Genomic DNA, 19,948 nt, shown 5'->3' on the forward strand with positions numbered 1-19,948 from the left:
CTTTGCATGAAGGTGTCACTCTACACACCGACAACATGGCACGTATCTGCAACAACACAAAAGCGGGCCACACAAGTCATGGGGAGGAGTCAGAGTCAGATGGAGGGAAAAACAAACCACATAATATCAAGCTCAGGGAGACAAGAAGACGACAGAAAGGTTCTAAAAGCTAACTTTTAAGCTAGTATAACTTGTCCTTTGTAAAACCCAATTTAAGTAATAATAAGATAAAACAACAACGCGTGATGCCCAAGCACTCATTCAGATGCCATTAGCTCGATTTCAAGAACGTTGATAAACATTTGCAGCTTGGGGAGAAAGTCTATTATCTTTTCTGTTTGCAAGAGAGAGAATCAAATGTTTCCTTTGTTGTTTTTGAAGCACTTCTCTCAGTCAGACATTAAAAATACAAACAAAACATTGTTCACCTTTTTCTTGTTTCCTCAGTAACAGGGAGTCTCTTAAATGATGTAACCCTAAACTGCATTTGTGAGCAACTCTTAATCAACAACATTCACACTAAAGTTTGGCTTACCAAGTGATCGTATCCAAGCTAAAGTTGGTGATCGTGGATGAAGGACTATCTCCATTTAGGCTGATGTTAGTGAAGACTGCTTTAAGCTTGTCCCTGTCCTGACCAGCACACCGTGTCCATCTGACTGGGACTGAGCGTTTGGTGGAATGGGAGCAAGGGGAAGGCTAAAGGGGGAAAAAAGGGCTGGGAGAGTGTTGGGTTGTTTTTCTTTGAGTACTTTTTCACAGCTGCTAATGAGCCGTAGTGGGATGCAAAGTGAGTGTGTATGTATGAGTGAGCAGGGGGGAGGACAGAAGGCCTCTGAGGTGGAGGTAGAGCTGGGGGCTATCACTACAAATAGGTCGTTGGAGAAAGTGTGAGACAATGTGTGTAACCTCTTTGATACACGGATAACTGCTGATATGCTAATATGCAGCAAAAGCCCTTCTGTGAAGAGAGCAAGTGTGTCACATGTGACCAGAAAATGTTTGTAAATGAGCCAAGCAACGCTGAATGGTTCAGTCTGATTCACTTTTGTGTATTAAGGGCAAAATACATCAAATATATTAAATAAATCTAAAGGTGGTTTAGACTAGTTCAGTGTTGGAGGGCTCTTTGAATTTGTTGCTTTGTCAATAAAGAGTAAACATATCACACATAAGCCTTATCTTGATTCAGATACTTCCATTAGTGCACTCCATAAAGTCCATTGTATAATGCATGACGTTGGCAGTAATTACCAATTGAAACCAAGTGAAGAGTTTCGTGCAAGTTAGTGATTAGATTTGGGTTTATGCCATATCTTTCTCTTCCGCCACAAAGCTTATCTGGCATCCATTGAGACTATGAAGTATCCAAGTTATCCAGACTCAACTATTTGACAGTTTTGAGTAAACACGCTGTGTATTTAAATGAACAACGCACTGTGTCAAGTGTCCAGGTTTCAAGTACAAAGGAACAAAATAAAACGTGTAAGAAGAACGCAAATGAATCAAACTTTCTTAAATCGTGCAGCATAACGTTGATGCTTCTTTGCAGATTTGTTGCAGTTTAAAAGGTTGAGGAATAGACAGAACGCCTGGGTTTGTAATCAATATGCCTGCAAAAACCTTTCATTGAGGTTTAATGCAGAGGACATGTCCTTTGATGGTCCCGAACTCTTGGACACTTTGTTATTGTCAGCTGTGTTTGTCCACCCGTGTTGTCACACATGATGTCTTCCAGCGTGCCTGCGCTGGTCAGAATGATCGATCAAATACATCACGAGGCAAAACTCCAGGTCACCACAAGTTTGGACCAGAGCATTGCACTGGACTGAAGCACGCAAACACACGGTCAATGAAGGTTATATTGAAACTGTGAAGTTTGGAAAATCACATCTTTTTTTTTTGGTTTCCAAAGTTACACACACTTCATATGAAGAAGGCCCCAGATATGTCTGATATTTTTAAGCAGATGGGGCTAAGTAATTAGTTTGATTTAATCTGAGTTTCTCTTCCTGGTTAAATAAAGGTTGAAAAAAAAAATCTAATTCTTATAAAACTGTTCTCTAGATTTCTTTCTCACCCACACACTCAGCACAGGTAGACCTCCCCCACCCTCCTCTGAATAGACCTCAGTCAGGCTATAGGAGTCCAAGGACATGGGGACTATGGACACAAAGCCTGTATTGTCCCTCAGCATCAGTCTCCACATCAGGCCTTTCAGAGCCACAATAACCACTAGCCCCTCACACACACTGGACTGTGGCGCGAAAGTCTTTCAGGAGTCTACTAATCCCTGTGTCCATTGACGTTCTGGCCCCCCTACAAATAATAACAATCGCAGACTGAGAGCAAGCAGGCTACAGACAGCATCAGAGCTGAACACAGAAGTTCCTCCCAGATATCCCTGTTTAATGTATCTGTCAGCACAAACGCACACAGCAAAGATACGCTGCTATGATCAGTTACTGTGATCAAGATGTATCGGCAATGTAAATCCTGAACTGGGTCCCTGATCGACCACCAGCACGTACACGATTGACTTTCACGCTTGAGCCAACTTCCTGTTTAGAAAGGGTCAGGTCAAGTGAGATATAGAAAACAGTGAGGTCATCTGGGGGTTACAAATGAAAAACAAATAAATGTTTAAAAAAAAATCATTCATATATAATTTCATTTTGTCATATTTTTGGAATAATCCTTTTTCCAGGATGTCCTCATGCCTGATCTGATCCTTTTCAAACCTTTAAAACTTCTTATGACACATTTAGTCAGTGTGAATGTCTCAGATGAGGAACATAGTGCAGGGATGTGGATGTGGCAAGTTAAGAGCTGAATAATAAAACTGCTGGCTAATGATTGATAATATCAGCCTTGACTGCAATGCACACACACACGCTATAAATACACCTGAGATTATCAGCTTGCTTTGCATCAAGCAGCTCTTTGTTAAATATCCACACATGCTCACTAGCCGTTGGACTGAATAGCCTTGAAGCATTTACTTATCGTACTACAATCAGTTCATGCACACACACACACACACACACACACACACACACACACACACACCTGTACAGATTGACTTCAAGCCCAAATAAGCTGACACATTAAAATCCATATAAACACAAAAAGACCTCTTGATTGCTTCTTCCAGAGCTTTAAAAAAAAGGCCATATATTTCTGAGCTCTTAAAAAGTTCTAGCAGCTGCCACATTAAGAAACGCTGTGAGCTTATTTAGTGCGACTATTGGCGGCTCTGTGAAGTCTTGTTCCTGTGGTTACCTGGTAACAAGGTGCAACAGAGGGCTGTCTCTAGGCTCAGCAGGGGGGCAGCAGTAGAAGAAGTATGTCCACAGGAAGTTGCTCTAATAGAATTATAGGTCCACTTTTTTTTTTTTTTTTAAACTTGACTTCAGCAACTGCTGTTGAAAATTGTGGAAACAACTGAACACGTTGGGAAAATCAGAAACTTACATGCAAAGAAAATGCCAAGAAAAATATTGCTAAATAGTTGATATTCCTTCGACCTGTGGATATTTTGTTCAGTTTTTATGTGAAGAATGAGTCTAATACAGTCAATATAAGACAGAATAAATATACAGCTTACCTTTCCTTTTGAAGTATTTAATCACAGATTTTAACGAGGTCCCGATAAACACCATTATTCCGCTCGAGAGTATTCTTCCAAAGGAAAATGCTCTTATAAGTTCAAAATGAAATCCAAGGAACGAAGGAGGAAGAAGACAGGATGAGGGAGTGCTACCGCCAGCTCTGCTCACATTCTCACTTCTCTTTGGCTTGGTTTAAGAGTGTGTGAGCGTCTACCGCGCTGACAATAAGCTTCTACCCCTATCTCTCTCTCTCTCTCTAAACACACACAGTCTGACACTCCTCCCTCAGGCTGTCCAGTCCTCAGAGACACACACACACACACACACACACACACACACACAGCGGGAGGGGTGAAGGACCGGCCCCTCTGCTCCTCTGCGCTTTGGTTACCAAGGAGTTCTGGCTGCCTCTCCCTTTATTTCTCATCATCAGTTGTTCTCTCGCGCTCTCTTTCCCTCTCCACGCTCTCTTTCTTCTTTTTCTCAGCGGGACTCAGAATGCAGCCGAAAGTTAAACACACTTTATGAGAAAGGACGGACACGCTTGTACTATTTGGCTCTCATCCTCATTTCATTCCATCACTCTTCATTTATTTTTCCTTTCCTCGCTTCCTACTCGGCTCTGCTCTTGCAAAAGTAGTCAGTGTGTTGCACCCATCACGGGAATATTTATGCATCTAATTAAACTACAAGTCACCCCGACATGAGAAGCTTGTACATCCTTAAAATAACATGTTCAGCTTCTTTTTCTCAGGAGAGATTTAGCTTCCACCTGCATGCAAAATGCGATGCCAGCGGGAAACATCAAAACCAAAGAGTAAAGCACTGACATGTATCCCATTGATCTCTTCTGAAGTATAACTGCTTGTAAAACAATGAATGTCACTCAAGCGAGTGTGTCTTTACAGCTTTCGAAGGTGTCTCAAATCAGGAAAAAAACAACACAATAATGTGCTTGTTTTTTTTAAGTCTGAATCCCTCCTGTCATCTCGCTGGATGTTTTTCTATCAACTGGTCTTCTTCTGTCAGCTTCTTACCAGCCTGCTGTGTGTGCACGTCGCCACTGAATCTGTGCCACATGAATATAGATCACATACAATCCTCCTATTGTCCGATCCCCTCACAATCTATCAAACACACACACACACACACACAGCCATCAGGGCAGGGCCGCCCCTCCTTCTGCAAGCGTATTTCTTTTCAGCCCAATTGGTCCAAGGGGTGAGAGGAGGGGAGGGCAGGCAGGCAGGGGGCTGCAACAAGAGCCTGAATTGGCCTGCAAATGATCCTTGAATTTGTGGGTAAAAAGGTCTATACGCCCCCCCCCCCCCCCACCTTCCTTCCATCCTCCCCCCTTCCCTCCCACTAGACCACGGTCATCTGATCCTTTCAGTCTAACTCTGACGGGTTGTACACAACAGTTTCAAGTTTTCTATGTGAACATCTGTGTTGATCCTGATGGGAATCTTTCTATGGCATTAATTGTTTTACTTGAGTTATATGAAGCTCTATATTTGGGGGTCCAGCTGTGTATAAATCAGCAACCACACAGGCTCAGGCCAACACATAAGTACAATGCAAACAGTAGAGTTACATTAGACAAAGTTTACAGAACATTAAAATGGGCTATTCAAATGTTTGAAACCGAAATCTGGTCTGTTTATGTTGTTTTTTATTAAAAGCAATGTACAAGAAATATCACGTATGTCTTTGAATGAAATGTTAAGTTGAAGGCTACAAGTGTCAATGTGAAAACCTACTGTAAACTGTATACAACCAAAACTGTACAGTAATTAAATGAAACACCACATTTAAACGTTTGTTTTAAAAAAAGAGTGAACCAGCCAATTAACAAGCAGCCGAACTGTTTAAGTCAGGAATTCTTCTTCAACTATAAAGAAAGATTCCGAAAATTTAGAAGCAACAGAACCAGCAGGAAGAACAGATTTATCTGAGGTGAAAATGTCAGTCTGAAAAGGTTTCATTAAAGTCTCGCTCCATGTGTCAAACTTGTCCCATTAGAGTTTTTGAAATCTCACGTTCTGTCTGCAGCGTCTGCTTGGCTGGTGTATCACTCCGTCTGGCACGCGTACAGTATTAGGATCAGTTATGCAGACATGAGCCCCGAGCAGCGACGCTTATTAAAGAGCCTATTGTTCTCAGGACACCGTCAACACACGCACACACACACACACATGCACACGCACACACACACACACACACTGACAGACAGCTCAACAGCTTGTAATTCGCTTGTAATCTAGGCCACCTCCTCCTGGATTAAAGCTATCTATCCATCCAGCCATACGTCCATACATCCGTCCACTCAATCCAAGCGATGAGGGAAGCCGCCGCACCCTGACCTGCGCCCAAACAACATCAGTCTTTCATCCGTTTACACTCAGAAGATATGAAGGGAGCGAGACTTGGAGCTCTGAGGAAGATCTAATTTAACTCCACAATCACATCAAACACACACAAACCCCCCAAAAACACGAGGAACAACTTTTAAATTGGCACTGTAAACAAAGCCATTTAAGATACTTGTTGGATTAAATGTATCAGTAGTACAGCTTTGAATCCTCCGAAAGAACTGAAAAAAAAAAAAAAAACGATAAACAGAGTTCTAAAAATCTCGGGATTTGTTTTTGAGATGACGCAAACCTTCCAAAGCATTGTGCCTAAAAAGGTTCATGAAGCCAGCATACAGGGCGCATATAAAAGCCCTTTAGCAAATTCATTGTTGAAATAATTGATTATACTAATGACACTTTGAGGCAATTATTAGCATGCAAACACAAAATCTCAACACATCCTCGTTATCTAAAGGCCCGTGGCGATGCAATGATCATCTGTTCTCGTCGAACCACCAGCAGCACGAGAAGAAGCTGGTGACCCTCGGAAAACCAAGGAGAAATTAGAAGGAGGGGCTGTGTGAATAATTAACAAGTCTTGTTGCACCAGGCGTGATTAAGACTCGAGGGTGAAGTTGGCAGAGCCATAATGAAGGAGAAGAGATGGATGAGGTGCTCCCGCTCTTCCTCCTGTCACTGCTCTCCTCCTTTCTTTGTCTTCCCTGTTTGGATCTCCTCGAGAGAGAAGAAAAAAAAAAAGCCAGGGTGTGAGATTTTGCAGCAAATCATAGAGCTTTAAAGTCTCTAAACCTGCCTTTTAAAAACCTTCCTGATGGCTGAATTTAAGTTCAACTCTTTCCAGCACTTGCTCTGTGTTCCTATCAACTCTCCAAACGCACACACCCTCCCTCTTTGGTTCAATACTGTTGTCTGTGAAACATCCGCTGAAATCCCAAAGTGCCTCAACACAAGCGCACAAAGATTTCCCGTTCATCTGACAGGTCTTTTATTTTTCTAATTGGACTTCAGAGGGGAGAGCTAAACTGACCGCCTTAAAGCGCCTCAGCTCTACCTGATCCCCGAATGTCAAAACTCCTTCCTTTTTCTTCGTCCCCTGTCTTTATTTTCGACTCTTTCATGGCTGTGAATGTGATCTGGCCTGTATTGATTTTACCCACCTCTCTCTTTCCTCTAGTTATGTGTTGTCTTGTTCCGTCTCTGACCTTGCACGAGACCAGTTCCCATTAGCAGGTGAACAACCTGCGAGGTGGAGATAACTCTTTTCTTCACACGTGAGTGCGTGCTTCCACTCGGCACATGCGTGTGTGCGGTGTGCTGGAACGTACAGAGTGGCAAAGTAGTTACTGAGTCACCAGAAGTGAACATGGGAATGGAGACAAACATAGGAAGGATTGTCCCTGGGAGGGAACTTTTAAGGAAATAAGCTCCTGAAACCAATGTCCCAGATGGAAAATCTGACCAATATAAGAAGAATATAAAATGCCCCGAAAAAAGTTTTTTTTTTTTTATATACTTTATTAATCCCACGAGGGGAAATTCGGTTTTCTCACTCTGCATTAATGGAGAGGTCTCAGAGTGAGGGGGCTGCCCACAGCGAGCGCTCCAGAGCAGTTTTTGGGGCTCGGTGCCTTGCTCAGGGGCACCTCGGCAGTGCTCAGAGGATGGACTGGCACCTCTCCAGCTACCAGACCAGTTTCCGGACTTGGTCCGTGCCGAGACTTGAACCGGCGACCCTCCGGTTCCCAACCCAAGTCCCTACAGATTGAGCTACTGCCGCCCCTCTTCTTCTTCGTTTTCTTTTATTCAGCTGTAAACTTCTTCTTTCTTCTTCCAGCTCAGCCGTTGTTCATGTCATATAATAAATGCAGACCTTTCTATTCACGGTGAATAGTCTGATAGTCTCGTCTGTGTGGCACTAAGTTCATGTTTGCATCACTGCAGCCGTTGTCTCAGTAATGTCAAAAACCATCCAACAGAACCAAAACGATGTTGTGTGATTTCCATTAATGTTTAAAAGCAAAGACCAAAAACCAGAATATTCAATTCATACGGACACACTGAAGTGAAAAGAAGAGGTTTTGAACCTTTTCGCAAATTTATACTTCACGTTTCTCAAACAGGAACTGGATGAAAAGCCATGATAATTTAATAAATAAATACTACTACACTCTGCTTCCTTTGAATCCCCATCCCCCTATACTTTTCTGTGAATGACAAATCTATCATTTATAACAAGTAGAGAAACACGCTCGCTTCATCCCTTCATCTGTGTGAATGAAAGCGTAGCACCGAGGGGTGAATGGGAGCCCGATCGCTTTGCTCTTCTCTGAGATGTATAGGAAAGGGAGGCATGAATAATCTATCAGCAAAGAGCGGGGAGGAGGTGAAACGGCGAGATGAAGGGAGCAAAGTCAAGGATCCCGCCCATCACATGCAATAGTTTGTTAACAATTCCCAGCATTTGATAGCTGTTTGCACAAATCCGTGTTGCTACCATATGGAAGGAGCGAGACATTAGACTTCTGCCATTGGTTGAAGTGTTTGAATAAAGAGGCTGCTGAAACAAATCTGGAGTCAGCAGCTTTTCTACGTGTGTGGATGGAAGCAGCCAGGAAAGAAAACAACTGTCTTCACTGCTCATAAAAACAGCCTGAAGAAAAGTTCAACTTCACTCACTCCTGAACAAACGCAACTCTCTCACAACAATCACAGGTGTGCGCGCGCACACACACACACACACACACACACACACACACTTTTTCTGGCACTAATGATTTTAGCATGGGGTGAAGTTCCCGCGCATCACTCACACACGTAAACATTCAACAAACTGTACTGCTGAACGACCTTTCTCTGACACCAGCCTCCTGCCGTCTTTCTCGCCCCTCCTGTCCTCCTCTCTCTCTCTCTCGCCCTTATGTGTCGCTCTCTCTCTTCTGTCTTTCTTGTGTTGCACTTGTCTGCTCAGCAGACAGAGGTTACTGGGTAACGCCAATCCTCCTTCCTCCCCCACCTCACTTTGGTGGTGTTTTCCGTCTGACCTACTCCATTGAAGCAGCTGGCATTCCTTCACACACACACACACACACGCACACACGCACACACGCACACACGCACACACACACACACACACACACACACACTTTTCCATCAACGCAGACGTGTCACCATCCTATAACCCTTAATCACTCCTTCTACCCTTACAAATGTAAATACTACTACTCTTGTTAATGCTCTGCCTCATTTTGACCCACTGCTGTTTCTGTAAATGTGAGGTTCCTCTCTGTTCACCGTCAGAGAGTCAGTGTCCCTTCATCAGTGTATTTGCATGATTACATTCAGATACAGCATGGTTTCAAGAGTCTTGACTGATGGAGACAAAAGTAATTCAAGCTACTGAAGTGGTCCCATGTTAGTGAAAAGATTTAGTGTGTGTGTGTGTGAGATGGGAAGTGAGCAAGGTACCGTACTCCACCTGCTACTTGAGCAAACAGGAGAGGGGGGGATTTTGAATTCAGATAAAAATCCACTGTATGTGTCTGAGTGCCTTTTTTTAAACACCACTAAAGTCACCAGCTACTGACAGGATAAATAGTTGAGACTATGAGTGGTTTCAGGTTTAACATTGAAAAACCACTGCATTTTGTGCCTGCGTCTCTGTGAACGCCGTCTTATTCTCTTCAATGAAAGGCAGCGGGGGCCTCCTATAGGCCGCTGCTCCTTTGTGATCCATGAGAAAAAACCTCCGAGTCTGTGTGACAGCCTGCAAAACTGCGCCCTGAGCAAGAACACACCATCAACATAATCACAACCTTTTCTTTGGGTTTCACAAGCATATGCATGTGCATGTTTAAGCTTTCATGTCCTAACAAGCGTGTATTTATTTATTTTTTTTCATTTAAAAATCATCAAGCTTTGTGAGTGAGAGAGCGCAATCTTTGAAAACGGGAAGCACAACACGAATGTGGGAGATGGTATCAAAAGCAAAACTTTGCACAAAGACTGACAAAAAAAAAAAGGGCAAGAAGAAAGAGATGGGAAGCAGAGTTTGCATTGACAAAACGTTTTTGAAAGACTCCTTGATGTGGTACGAGCAGGGTTTTTTTTTTTTTTTTTTTCATTTTGCTGAGTAGAGATGTGAGAGCGGATAGTAAAGACGAGGCGGCTTTTAGAGCGACAGAAGAAACAAAAAGAGAGGAGATAAAGGCAGCAGGGAGGGGAACGTTTGGGGTGAAGGGCATGGAAGCTGATGAAGCTAGAAGACAGTGAGAGATAGATGAAGTGTGAATGGAAAAAACATCCACAGTTGGAGAACAGATATTACACACACAAACATACACAAAGGCCCAGCAGGTTTGGCGGTCATGCCTAATTTTCTCCCCCTTGGCGTCTGACCCGGGAGTTACTTTCGGATCCCCTTTGAAATTCAATCCAGGATAAAAGAGATTGACTGACGGAGAGATCAGATAGAGGATATACGTACCTCTGTCTGAACATGTGGAAAGACGAGACTACTTGTCTACTCAAAAAAACAAAACAGTTGTTGTGCATGATTTCTGGAAGTAGAGCAAAGGAGCGGTGCATAAAAAGCTGTCTAATCGCATTAATGGTAAGAAGCGCACAAACTGACAAGGAGGCATGCAACCATTAAATAACTCCTTTTCAACGCGTTCATCTAACGAGGAAACTTTATAGCCTCGTGTTAGCTTCAGCACAATAAGAGGCGTGTCACTCGGAGAACAAACACGCCTGTTGAGCAGGGAGATAAAACGTAGTTATTTTACGAGCAGGCTGATTTGTATGCCTGAGCTTTTTTTGGAGCCTTCAGGGAAGGTGGCAGTTTTGTTGCTAAACTGAAGCGTTTTATGTCCCCGTCAAGATGGATTTGTGACTAAACGTCCCCCCCGGCAACAGGGGTTTAAATCTAACGCAATCAAGCCCCTCTAGCCTGTCAGCTGTTCTGAAGTCAGCTGGACCAAGACATGAAGCTGAAACAGGAATCAGAGTTGCTGTAGTTAATGTTTACGTTGATCGTGTTTGCTGTCTAAGCAGCATTGCAGCATGAAAGAACACTTGTAAGTCCTTCAGAGCTCACCCTGGTTTAAAATCAACTCAGCAGTTCTCTGTAGCATTTAGTTATAAACTCAAACTATACGCTGCAGTAACCTGTATAACGTGCTTTAATAAAATACATTTCCCTGTGGGAATCTCCATCCTGTCAATAATGGTAGTGAAACATAAAGACCTCGAGACTACATCGAGAGCCATTATAACCCTCCAGTCAAACTGTCTCCTCTCATATTGACTCGTGGCCCTTCTCACTCTTCAGTGGACCCTCTGAGGACCTGCAGCATCAATAACCACAGTGCCTAAGTGTGGTCCGGTGTATAATAATCACATTAAGCAGGCTGACATCATTCCGCATGCTTTTGTATGTAAGTGTGTGCACAAGCACACGTTATTGTGGATGTGTGCCCGCAGCAGTTGTATACGATCTATTGCATTTAAACAACAAACCTAGTGACACGTCACAGCCTGCACCTTTAGAGAAAACGCCATCACAACACTGCACGCCTGAACCTTTTTATCTTTACCGTGTCTTTGTTTGTGTTACTGACACAGACATGCACATTTAGGTTAGAAGACAAAACAGCAGAGTATTACTAAACATAAAAAACACAACATTACACACACGTTATTACACTTATTCCACATCCATGCAGCCAGTGCACACACCATTATGTGGACTGCCATGCTGGTTTTCTGACCTACATTTCAACGCCAGGGCTACTCTTCTCTCCTAAGGGCCTGTGCGTGTGTGTGTGCGTGTGTGTGTGCGTGTGTGTGTGTCCTTTCCACCTACCTACACCACAACTGAACACAATCATTAATCCAATTTTATAATTAACTTCACACACAAAATGCCATCAACCTGACACATAAACATAGATATGATAGACTGTGGAGTGTTTGTGGACTAGTTGTCTGATTAGTCTTCACAGTTTGTGTGTGTGTGTGTGTGTGTGTGTGTGTGTGTGTGTGTGTGTGTGTGTGTGTGTGTGTGTGTGTGTGTGTGTGTGTGTGTGTGTGTTTCTACAGTACCAGACTTTAAAGAGCTTAATTAAAAGTGCAATGTGAATAATGTCCAATCTGGTGTAACGAGAGTTATCAATAGGCAGCAGATGGAATAGAACTTAAATTGTTTTAACAATATGCATACATGTGCGTGAATATTTTACTGCACATATTACACTGACAGCTTTTATGACACCGTTGTGTTCATTTTATTTCCAATCAACTAAAAAGCACAACACCATGAAAAAAAAAACAGAAAACAGATGTGATAAATGTTGCTTGTTTTTTTGTTTTTTTTACTCTTGCACACAGTGGTTTGAGTATACAGCTGTGAGTCGCTGCTGTTGTTGCCATGACCCCTCAGCTCAGGCTGATGACGAGGGGGTCTTGTCTGATTTAACCACCGAGGCACAGAGGCAGACCGAGCTAATTTAGGTTAAGTGCCTCCAGTAGCTCAAGGGCACAAAGCAACGAGCCACCTGAGACGAGCCTGCATCACAACGAGGAAAGCCGGATAATAAGTGTGTGACTGTCAGTGTGTAGGATACCAATTACATTCGGGTTAGAGACATATCATCTAAAATGTGCACATGTGTGTTTGTCAACAGTTCTTTCACCACTGGAGCAAAACTGACAGCCTGCGGGTTGACCCATTTCCCACATTGCACCCCACTTCTCATCAGCAGCAACAGTAGGTCATTTAAGGGGGGGTGGTGTGGGTGGAGGAGGGGAGGGGTAAACCAAGAAAAAAATCCAATGGACAGTCAGAAATGCAGCAATTGACCATTGACCACAAATTTAGGAAATGAGCAGGACAATAAGCCTGGAGGAGCAGGCCCAATCAGGAGGCGGGATATGAAGTCGGATGTCAGCTCTGGTGGCTGGAATTGATTACTTATATTAACCACCGCACTCAAAATGCATGACTGGGTTTGACTCTGCTCTCAACAGGCCTTCAACATTGATCCAATTTATATCTCCTCTCAAAACTTCACCAAACCATCTTCACGACCATTTCAAATTCACATCGTGTTCATATATTTGATTGGGATGTAGACATTTAAAATCTTCTACATTTGAACCCTACAACTAGCTGTGGCCACCTTAACTTTGGGAATAGTTTGTGTGATGCATTTGATGAAATGACAATAAAAGGGAAGCCTGCTGTGGGAAATGTGTGGCATTGATAGCACTGATAGTACTTGTGATCTAAAAAAAACGTGTATCTTCTCTTGAATCCTGACAATCAAGGATTTGAATTGTTTTGCAACAATTTTTTTTGCAGTTAAGATGTTTTGCTGAATCTGCTTTTCAACGGTCCCACAAGCAAAAAAGATCAATGTCATGTTTGTTTTTTGGGAGCAGACAGCAGTGCAGGCCCTCATGTACAGCATAACAATCAGTGCCGTCATCATTATGGAACATTTTATTGATACCCTCAAAGACGGAGGGAGATTAAAGGTCACAGTCAGGGTGGAGCTTGCCAACAATCGAGCTCAAAATATGTTCAGGCCACAGCTAACATCTACATGTGTGCAATCGCTCTCAATGTGGTTTCATTGTGATCATCAGAAGTTCTACACATGTATGCTAAATCATTAGTGTGTTGTAATCCAGGGTATAGAAAGATGCAGTGAATATGTCTCAGAACAGGCTTAGTGCTCATAGCATGATGTGGATCAGTACACACAAACACTGAGACACTGTGAGTGTATGTGTGCACATGCATCTATGTTCCTGGATTGATAATCTTGTGTTGAAATCTGGCCTGGGAAAAAAAAAAAAAAAAAAACTGAACCCCAAATCCACTTTAACCCTCCCTCTCCTTTTCCTCTCCCCCTGACTTCTCTAATATCACTACACCCATTGCTTCCCCTCTCCTCCCTGAGTCTCCTCCCCTTTTCTGTCCCAACTGAGACATAATGGAGGGATGGAGGCATTAATAGAGAGAGAGCAGACTTCTCTTTGGATGCAATGTGTGCGTCCTCCTAATGGGCCCCAGGGGGGGGCGAACGAACAGCTCCCTGATCAAATACCCCCAAAATTTAAGGCCGCCATCACACCAAATTAAATTCCTCGTAACACCTCGTGTGCCTACTTCTTGTGGGGATAATTGGGTAATTAAATGTGATCGGCAATTAATCCAAACGAAGGTAATTACATTTGGTGATTACCAGAATCCCATTACTAGAGTCTCATGATTGTATCTGTTTTTCTGTGTGGCTTTATGTCATTACTATATCAGTTCAACAAAACATTCAGAGGTGATCAATATTAAACTGAGGACTGAAAGCAAAGCACCATTCGTCTGTTGAACGTCTCCTCTCCTTGTCAGTATTATTACGCCACCTTGTGGTGAAAAGTAGCAACAACAGACCCAGATGTATTTGGTTTCCAAAAGTCATCCTTCCAAGATATCTTTCAAAGGTTAATGAGGAACGTATAGATGCTGGTTTAAACAAACGCTATTAGAGCAAAACTGTTACCAGGGTGTGCTACCCAATGGGTTTACAAGAAGAAGAAAAAAGGCTGTAGATTTCCCCCTCTGAGTTTTGTCTTTAACCCAAATCCACCAACAAGAGGAGAGGGAAACCCTCCAAAAAAGAGACGTTGCCATGGTGAGGACAACTCATTAACGAGACAGATTTAAAGAGGCTCTTAAAATCACTTTCTCTCCCCTACCCGGCTTCTCTCTCTCCTTTCATAATCAGGCTCTATGGGGGGGGGCTTTGCTTTCTGAAGCTTAATGGAAACATCCAGCTGATCAGGACAAAAAAGGGCCCAAGGCTGAGGAGGGGGCAGGAAGACAGGCATAGGGGCAGGGACAGAAAAGAAGTGTGTGTGTGTGTGTATGTGTGTGCGTGTGTGTGCGTGTGTGTGTGTGTGTGTGTGGGGGGGGGGGGGGGGGTGTCTATGGTTGATGAGAGTTATAGTGATAAAACATGAGGCTGGTTCAAGGATTCCAAGCTCCTGTGAGTATTTATATTTGTATAGGTCATATTTATATGTCCCAAATAAAACAGGCGGGTATCTTTCTTACTTTCTGCTGTCTAAAGGAGCACTTTTCTTTTGTCTGAACATTACGGCAAAAGTCAGGAATTTAACTTTGTGTGCAATAAGAAAGCCGACAGGCCAAGCAGGGCCAGAATCATCAAAGCACCAGACTGAAAGCAGCATGAGGTGGAAAAAAAGCTCCCTCTTATAGCAGCTCTCATTAAAGAAATGAGCTGTGACTGAGGCCCGCGCGGCCGTGGACTGCATTAACGTACTTATCCTGCACTACGGCACAATTAGATTTTTCAATTACTAACACCAAGAAGACCTCTGTTAAACTGACTGGGGCGACAGAGGAGGGCACAAGCTGGCCAGATTACGTCTTGAAATCGCATTTGTATTTAAAGCCTGTTGTAGTTATTTAAATGTGACCACTAACTCTTACAATTATAACGCACGTGTTTTTCTACTTTGAACCAATAATGACTTTTCTCATGCAGCTGATGAAGGATTTTTTTCGTAGTCTGAAAAAGTCAACTTTATCATTTCAATGGGAGTCAAGTGTTTGTGACTCGGCTTCATGCACATGTCCTCCATAAAGAACATGATGTCACACAAAAAAAGTTTTCCACAAAGTGAAGCATATATCACCTGATGAACCTGTTCCAGCATTTGTCTGATTGCATCTACAACCCTTAACAACACATCATTATAAACGTAAACACCCCTTACGCAAACACACGACCCCATCGCTCATTGGGTGTTTTCATCACATGACAATCCATACTTTTCTTTAATTGACTTCATTGTGATCACTGCAAGGAGTAAAGAGAAGCTATAGGTAAAGATCCGTATGTGTTATATTGTCATCTTCCAGGGTCCGACTGCCTTATTGTGTAATACATCCAACACTCCTCCAGGAGGCTCCCTTTGTCAAAGTGGAAGACGAGCCACAGTGTGTAGGCTGAAGGAAACAGAGGTTTGGATCGAAGCAAGAAAGAAATAAAGCAACACAAAAAGAAACCAAAAAAAAAAAGAATTATTTGATTCTCTTAAAAGTGGTAAGATCTTCTCTGTTGTTGGAAAACTCTGTGTATTCATCGTCTGATCCATTAGGTCAATGAGCAGATAAACGTCTCTTTCCATTCAAGTGATTATGTGGCTTTTATGTCCTGATTGAACAATTAAGCTGTTAAATACAACTCTATTTTAGACATATGGGTCTCTGAGGCTTCCTCACACCTGATCCCTCCTTAATCAAACACTGATCTCCCTCCTTCAATCCTCTCCCCTCTCCTCTTCCCCTGCTCCCAGTCTCCCAAATAAGAAGCCAGCTGATCCCAGTCCATACTATTCATCTCACCAGATTATCTGTTGCAACCATTTTTCATGCAAATGACACATTCACGACATCAGGCAAGAGGAATAATAACCTAAATAAAATGCAAGCTTGACCAAACTGTCTTTCTATTTTATCACATTTCTAATGCTTTCAGTGTGATGAAGCTCCCAGAAGAGCTCCTGAATACAGACATCCTGGAGAAGTGGGTTCTAGGTGTGAGCAGTCAGAAGACTATTTCTTGATGTAAATGTCTCAATGTACCTTGAGCGATGGGATTTATTACACAGATAAAATGGAAGAATAAAACGGTCACTAGCAGAGATGATATAATTGTTTGATTGACAGAAATTGTTTTAGTTATCGTTCTCCGTCAATTTCCAAACTGATCATGGTTTAAGCTCCCACAAAACAACCATGTTTACTTTAGGGTGTGAAATATCAAACACTCAACGCTATTTTCTGACATCTTTTAAAGAAAATGATTAAGTTAAGAGAAAACACTCGGCATAGACAACAGGTACACCAAAACAAACACAAACAGTTTTGTTTGTAAAAGTAAATCAGCGACAACTGCAAAGCAACAAAGTGGGAAAAATGAAGGACACGGCCGATCTACTGAAAAACACAAACACACCATGATACACAAAGACAGAGAACGCCACAAACTCGATTACCTCCCAATATTTGTCAGTGATGACTTCATTAGTCCTTGGTCACACATGATGGAAGAGCCAATCAGCTTCAGGCCTTTTACCTAATAGGCCTCTAACAAGTTGAGGTCTCCATCTGTTAGACACAGCGAGCTATTACCCCGGAATCACACTTTACCTCCTTTATCTACTCACTAAAAGATGTGCGCAAGGAAGAGCGTGGCGGTTTAATTCAGAGAGGATGACTGTCACAGTGGAAAAAGAAACAAGCCGACACGCACTCATTCACACAAGAGCGTTAAAGACTTGATCAATGAACGAGAAAGACGAGGGAGAGAGAAAGATTGAAGGAGACAGAGTTGCTTTGAGGGAAAACAGAGCCTTAACCCATTTTACAGTTGAATGACCCTGTGCAACCCCTGACCCCCAATGTGTGTGTGTGGGTGTGTGTGTGTGTGTGTGTGAACCCCCTTCTTTTCTTCATCTCATTAAGCTGTGTGTCATGCTCTCTGCTCCATTGTTCTGCCATCTCCAACCTGCTATTGGGGGGTTTTCATGCACGATCAGGACTGAGTGTATACTTGTCTTTACTCATCTATGTTTGGGTGTGTAAAAGTGAAGATGAAGAGAACCCAACAAACCCCATTGTGCTGAGTAGTGTTTAATCTCAAAACCCCTTAAATCTCAGCATAAGAGCTGCTTTAACTAGCTTGTTTTTCTGAGCATAGTGAGAAAACATGATCAGTCATCTAGCAAAAAAAAAAATGCTAACTGCAAAGTTTTTTTTGATTTAAGTCAGGGGGGAGGAGGATTGTTTAGAAATATGTGGACTGGAGAAAGTTAGAATAAGAGATGAAAACGAAGGTCAGCTTGTTTCTTCTCACTGCCCAGGTTTTGTTTTTCCCAACGTGAAAAGCTTGGAGATGTGGTTTAGTTTGTGAACAAAACACTGAGGTCGACACGATGACAAAGCACTGAAGCGGAGACCAAATCCCCCTGCCACAATCATATTACCCTAACTGAATTTCAGCAGTGCTTCCCCTTATAAATGGAGCCAATCCATTTCATTTGGCCTGGTCTTTTATACTCTACGAGCCGGGACTCCCTCAGGTAGTCTTCCCTTGGGGACTGTTGGCAGTGATTGGTTGATAGCTGAACCTGCTGTCCCACTGAGGGATTATGGGGGATCTGGTAAAACTAACACCTGCTCTTTGGCTAAATTGGTATTAGATAAATAGGCGGATGAGGGAGTTAGGTAATGTGAAATAAAGATTTTTTTTAAGAAACTGAAGAGTTAGTCAGGAGACAAAAACAGAAGTATAAAAATACAGAGACGGAAACAAACGCAGGCATACAGGAAAAGGAAAACAACAGAAATAGCACAACTCCAATTGGAGCGTGTTTTTGTGTTTTAGGATGGTCTGTTCGGCAGAGCATGAATACAGAGTGACTGGGAGGTTGATTCAACCTAAAGAGCCCAGACAATACTGTACCCACGGTGGCGGCATCTTGAGCTGTCACGGCTAGTTAGCCAGAGCAAGCGTGAGGACGGGCCGCACTTCTGACCGTCTGGCTGCATATTGTTACACTAAACACACGGGAAGAAGGGATTCACTTTAACTACACGCAGAAACTACAGGTAAGCAGAAACTACAGGTAAGCAGTAATAAATGTTATAGGATAAAAAAATACCCTTAAGTTTCAAAAGCTGTTTTGCAAAGGCACAGCTTCTCTTTCTCTCCCCTGCTAGTTTTATTTTTTCCCAACTGATCAGAAGACATTGGGTTACTCATTGGCATGATTAGCACTGGTAAATAAGAACATGTCCTTGGGTATAATTGCAACTGAAGACGATCATATAACAGACCATATCACATCCTTCATCACTGATGGATCCTTTATGTAGTAGCCAAGGTGAAAGTGGGTCACCTCCATAACCCCTTCAGCTCCATCACCCCTGCCCCCTGTCAGCTCTGTCGCACTTCCCTGCAGGCCTAACCCGTCACCTCCAGCTGCTAACCATTGTGTCTTCTTCCCAGGAGGTGGACACCCAGGGGTGATATGATTTCCTACTGTCTCAAAAGAGAGTGAAGCATGCTCTGGGTACAAGCCTGCACATGTTCTTTAAACCAGTAAGGCAAACACAAAAAGGCTGACAGAATGATGCATGTAACATACACGTGTGGCCAAACATGTCTGTAGGGGTTAGAGTACAATGATGAGAATAATCCTAAATCAACATTATGTTGAATAGATTTTCTCGACAAAAACTGATATTCTGACTTTTTGCATTTGTGACAGCTTGAATGAAAGGTTTCTCCAAAGCTTGTCCAGTTCTTGCACCGTCACACCAAAGGCCAAAGGTCACAAAGCCACAATCTGCAGTGATTCCTCACGACATGCCAGGCACACACATAAGGTTGTGGACAGACGGCACAGATCACTGTGTTAAAAGAGGATGGAAGTCACCTGATTAGAGGAGACAAAGCCTGTCTTGGCAAAAGCTTCCAAATCGTGTGCCATGACTGTCGAGCACTGTGACAAACATGGCCCACAAACCGTTCAGGTTAATTCAGTTCACTTTGAATTCACAATTTGTCTCACAGGCAAAACAAATACCAAAGTTGTTCCTGCAGCGAAAACAGCAATGTGGTGTCAAGTTAAGTCAGCTAAGTCTTATTAAGAGGCTCACAGAGGCTGATTTCTGGGCAATGCAGGTTCAAAGTTGAAGGCAAAGACCCCTATAATAATGTTGTTTTTCAGATCAAATGGGAAAGGACGGAGCTGCAGCTAAATGTGGTCAACAGTCTGGAGTAGAAGTACACAAAGAAACTTTTTAAAACCTCTTTAAACTTCACAACTTTAAGCTAACAAACAGCATGACAGGAAATAAGTTTTGCT

General features: G+C 42.7%; 1 protein-coding gene across 8 annotated transcripts in view; it reads right to left on the reverse strand.

Annotated features, from left to right (window-relative positions):
• Positions 1-19,948, reverse strand: part of nhsl1b (NHS-like 1b) — a 96,080-nt gene that overhangs the window by 21,348 nt on the left and 54,784 nt on the right. The window contains exon 1 of one of the 8 annotated variants that reach the window (XM_079354650.1): positions 3,608-4,842. The exons of 6 other annotated variants lie outside the window; for them this stretch is intronic. In XM_079354650.1, coding sequence (XP_079210776.1) covers positions 3,608-3,662 — 55 coding nt within the window. In that variant the 5' untranslated portion in view covers positions 3,663-4,842. Of the gene's footprint in view, positions 1-535; positions 1,016-3,607; positions 4,843-19,948 lie in introns of those variants that run through there. One more of the 8 variants, XM_079354651.1, reaches the window with a different exon arrangement.

This window comes from Symphodus melops, assembly GCF_947650265.1.
Source record: "Symphodus melops genome assembly, chromosome: 1".
Classification (NCBI taxonomy): Eukaryota; Metazoa; Chordata; class Actinopteri; order Labriformes; family Labridae; genus Symphodus; species Symphodus melops.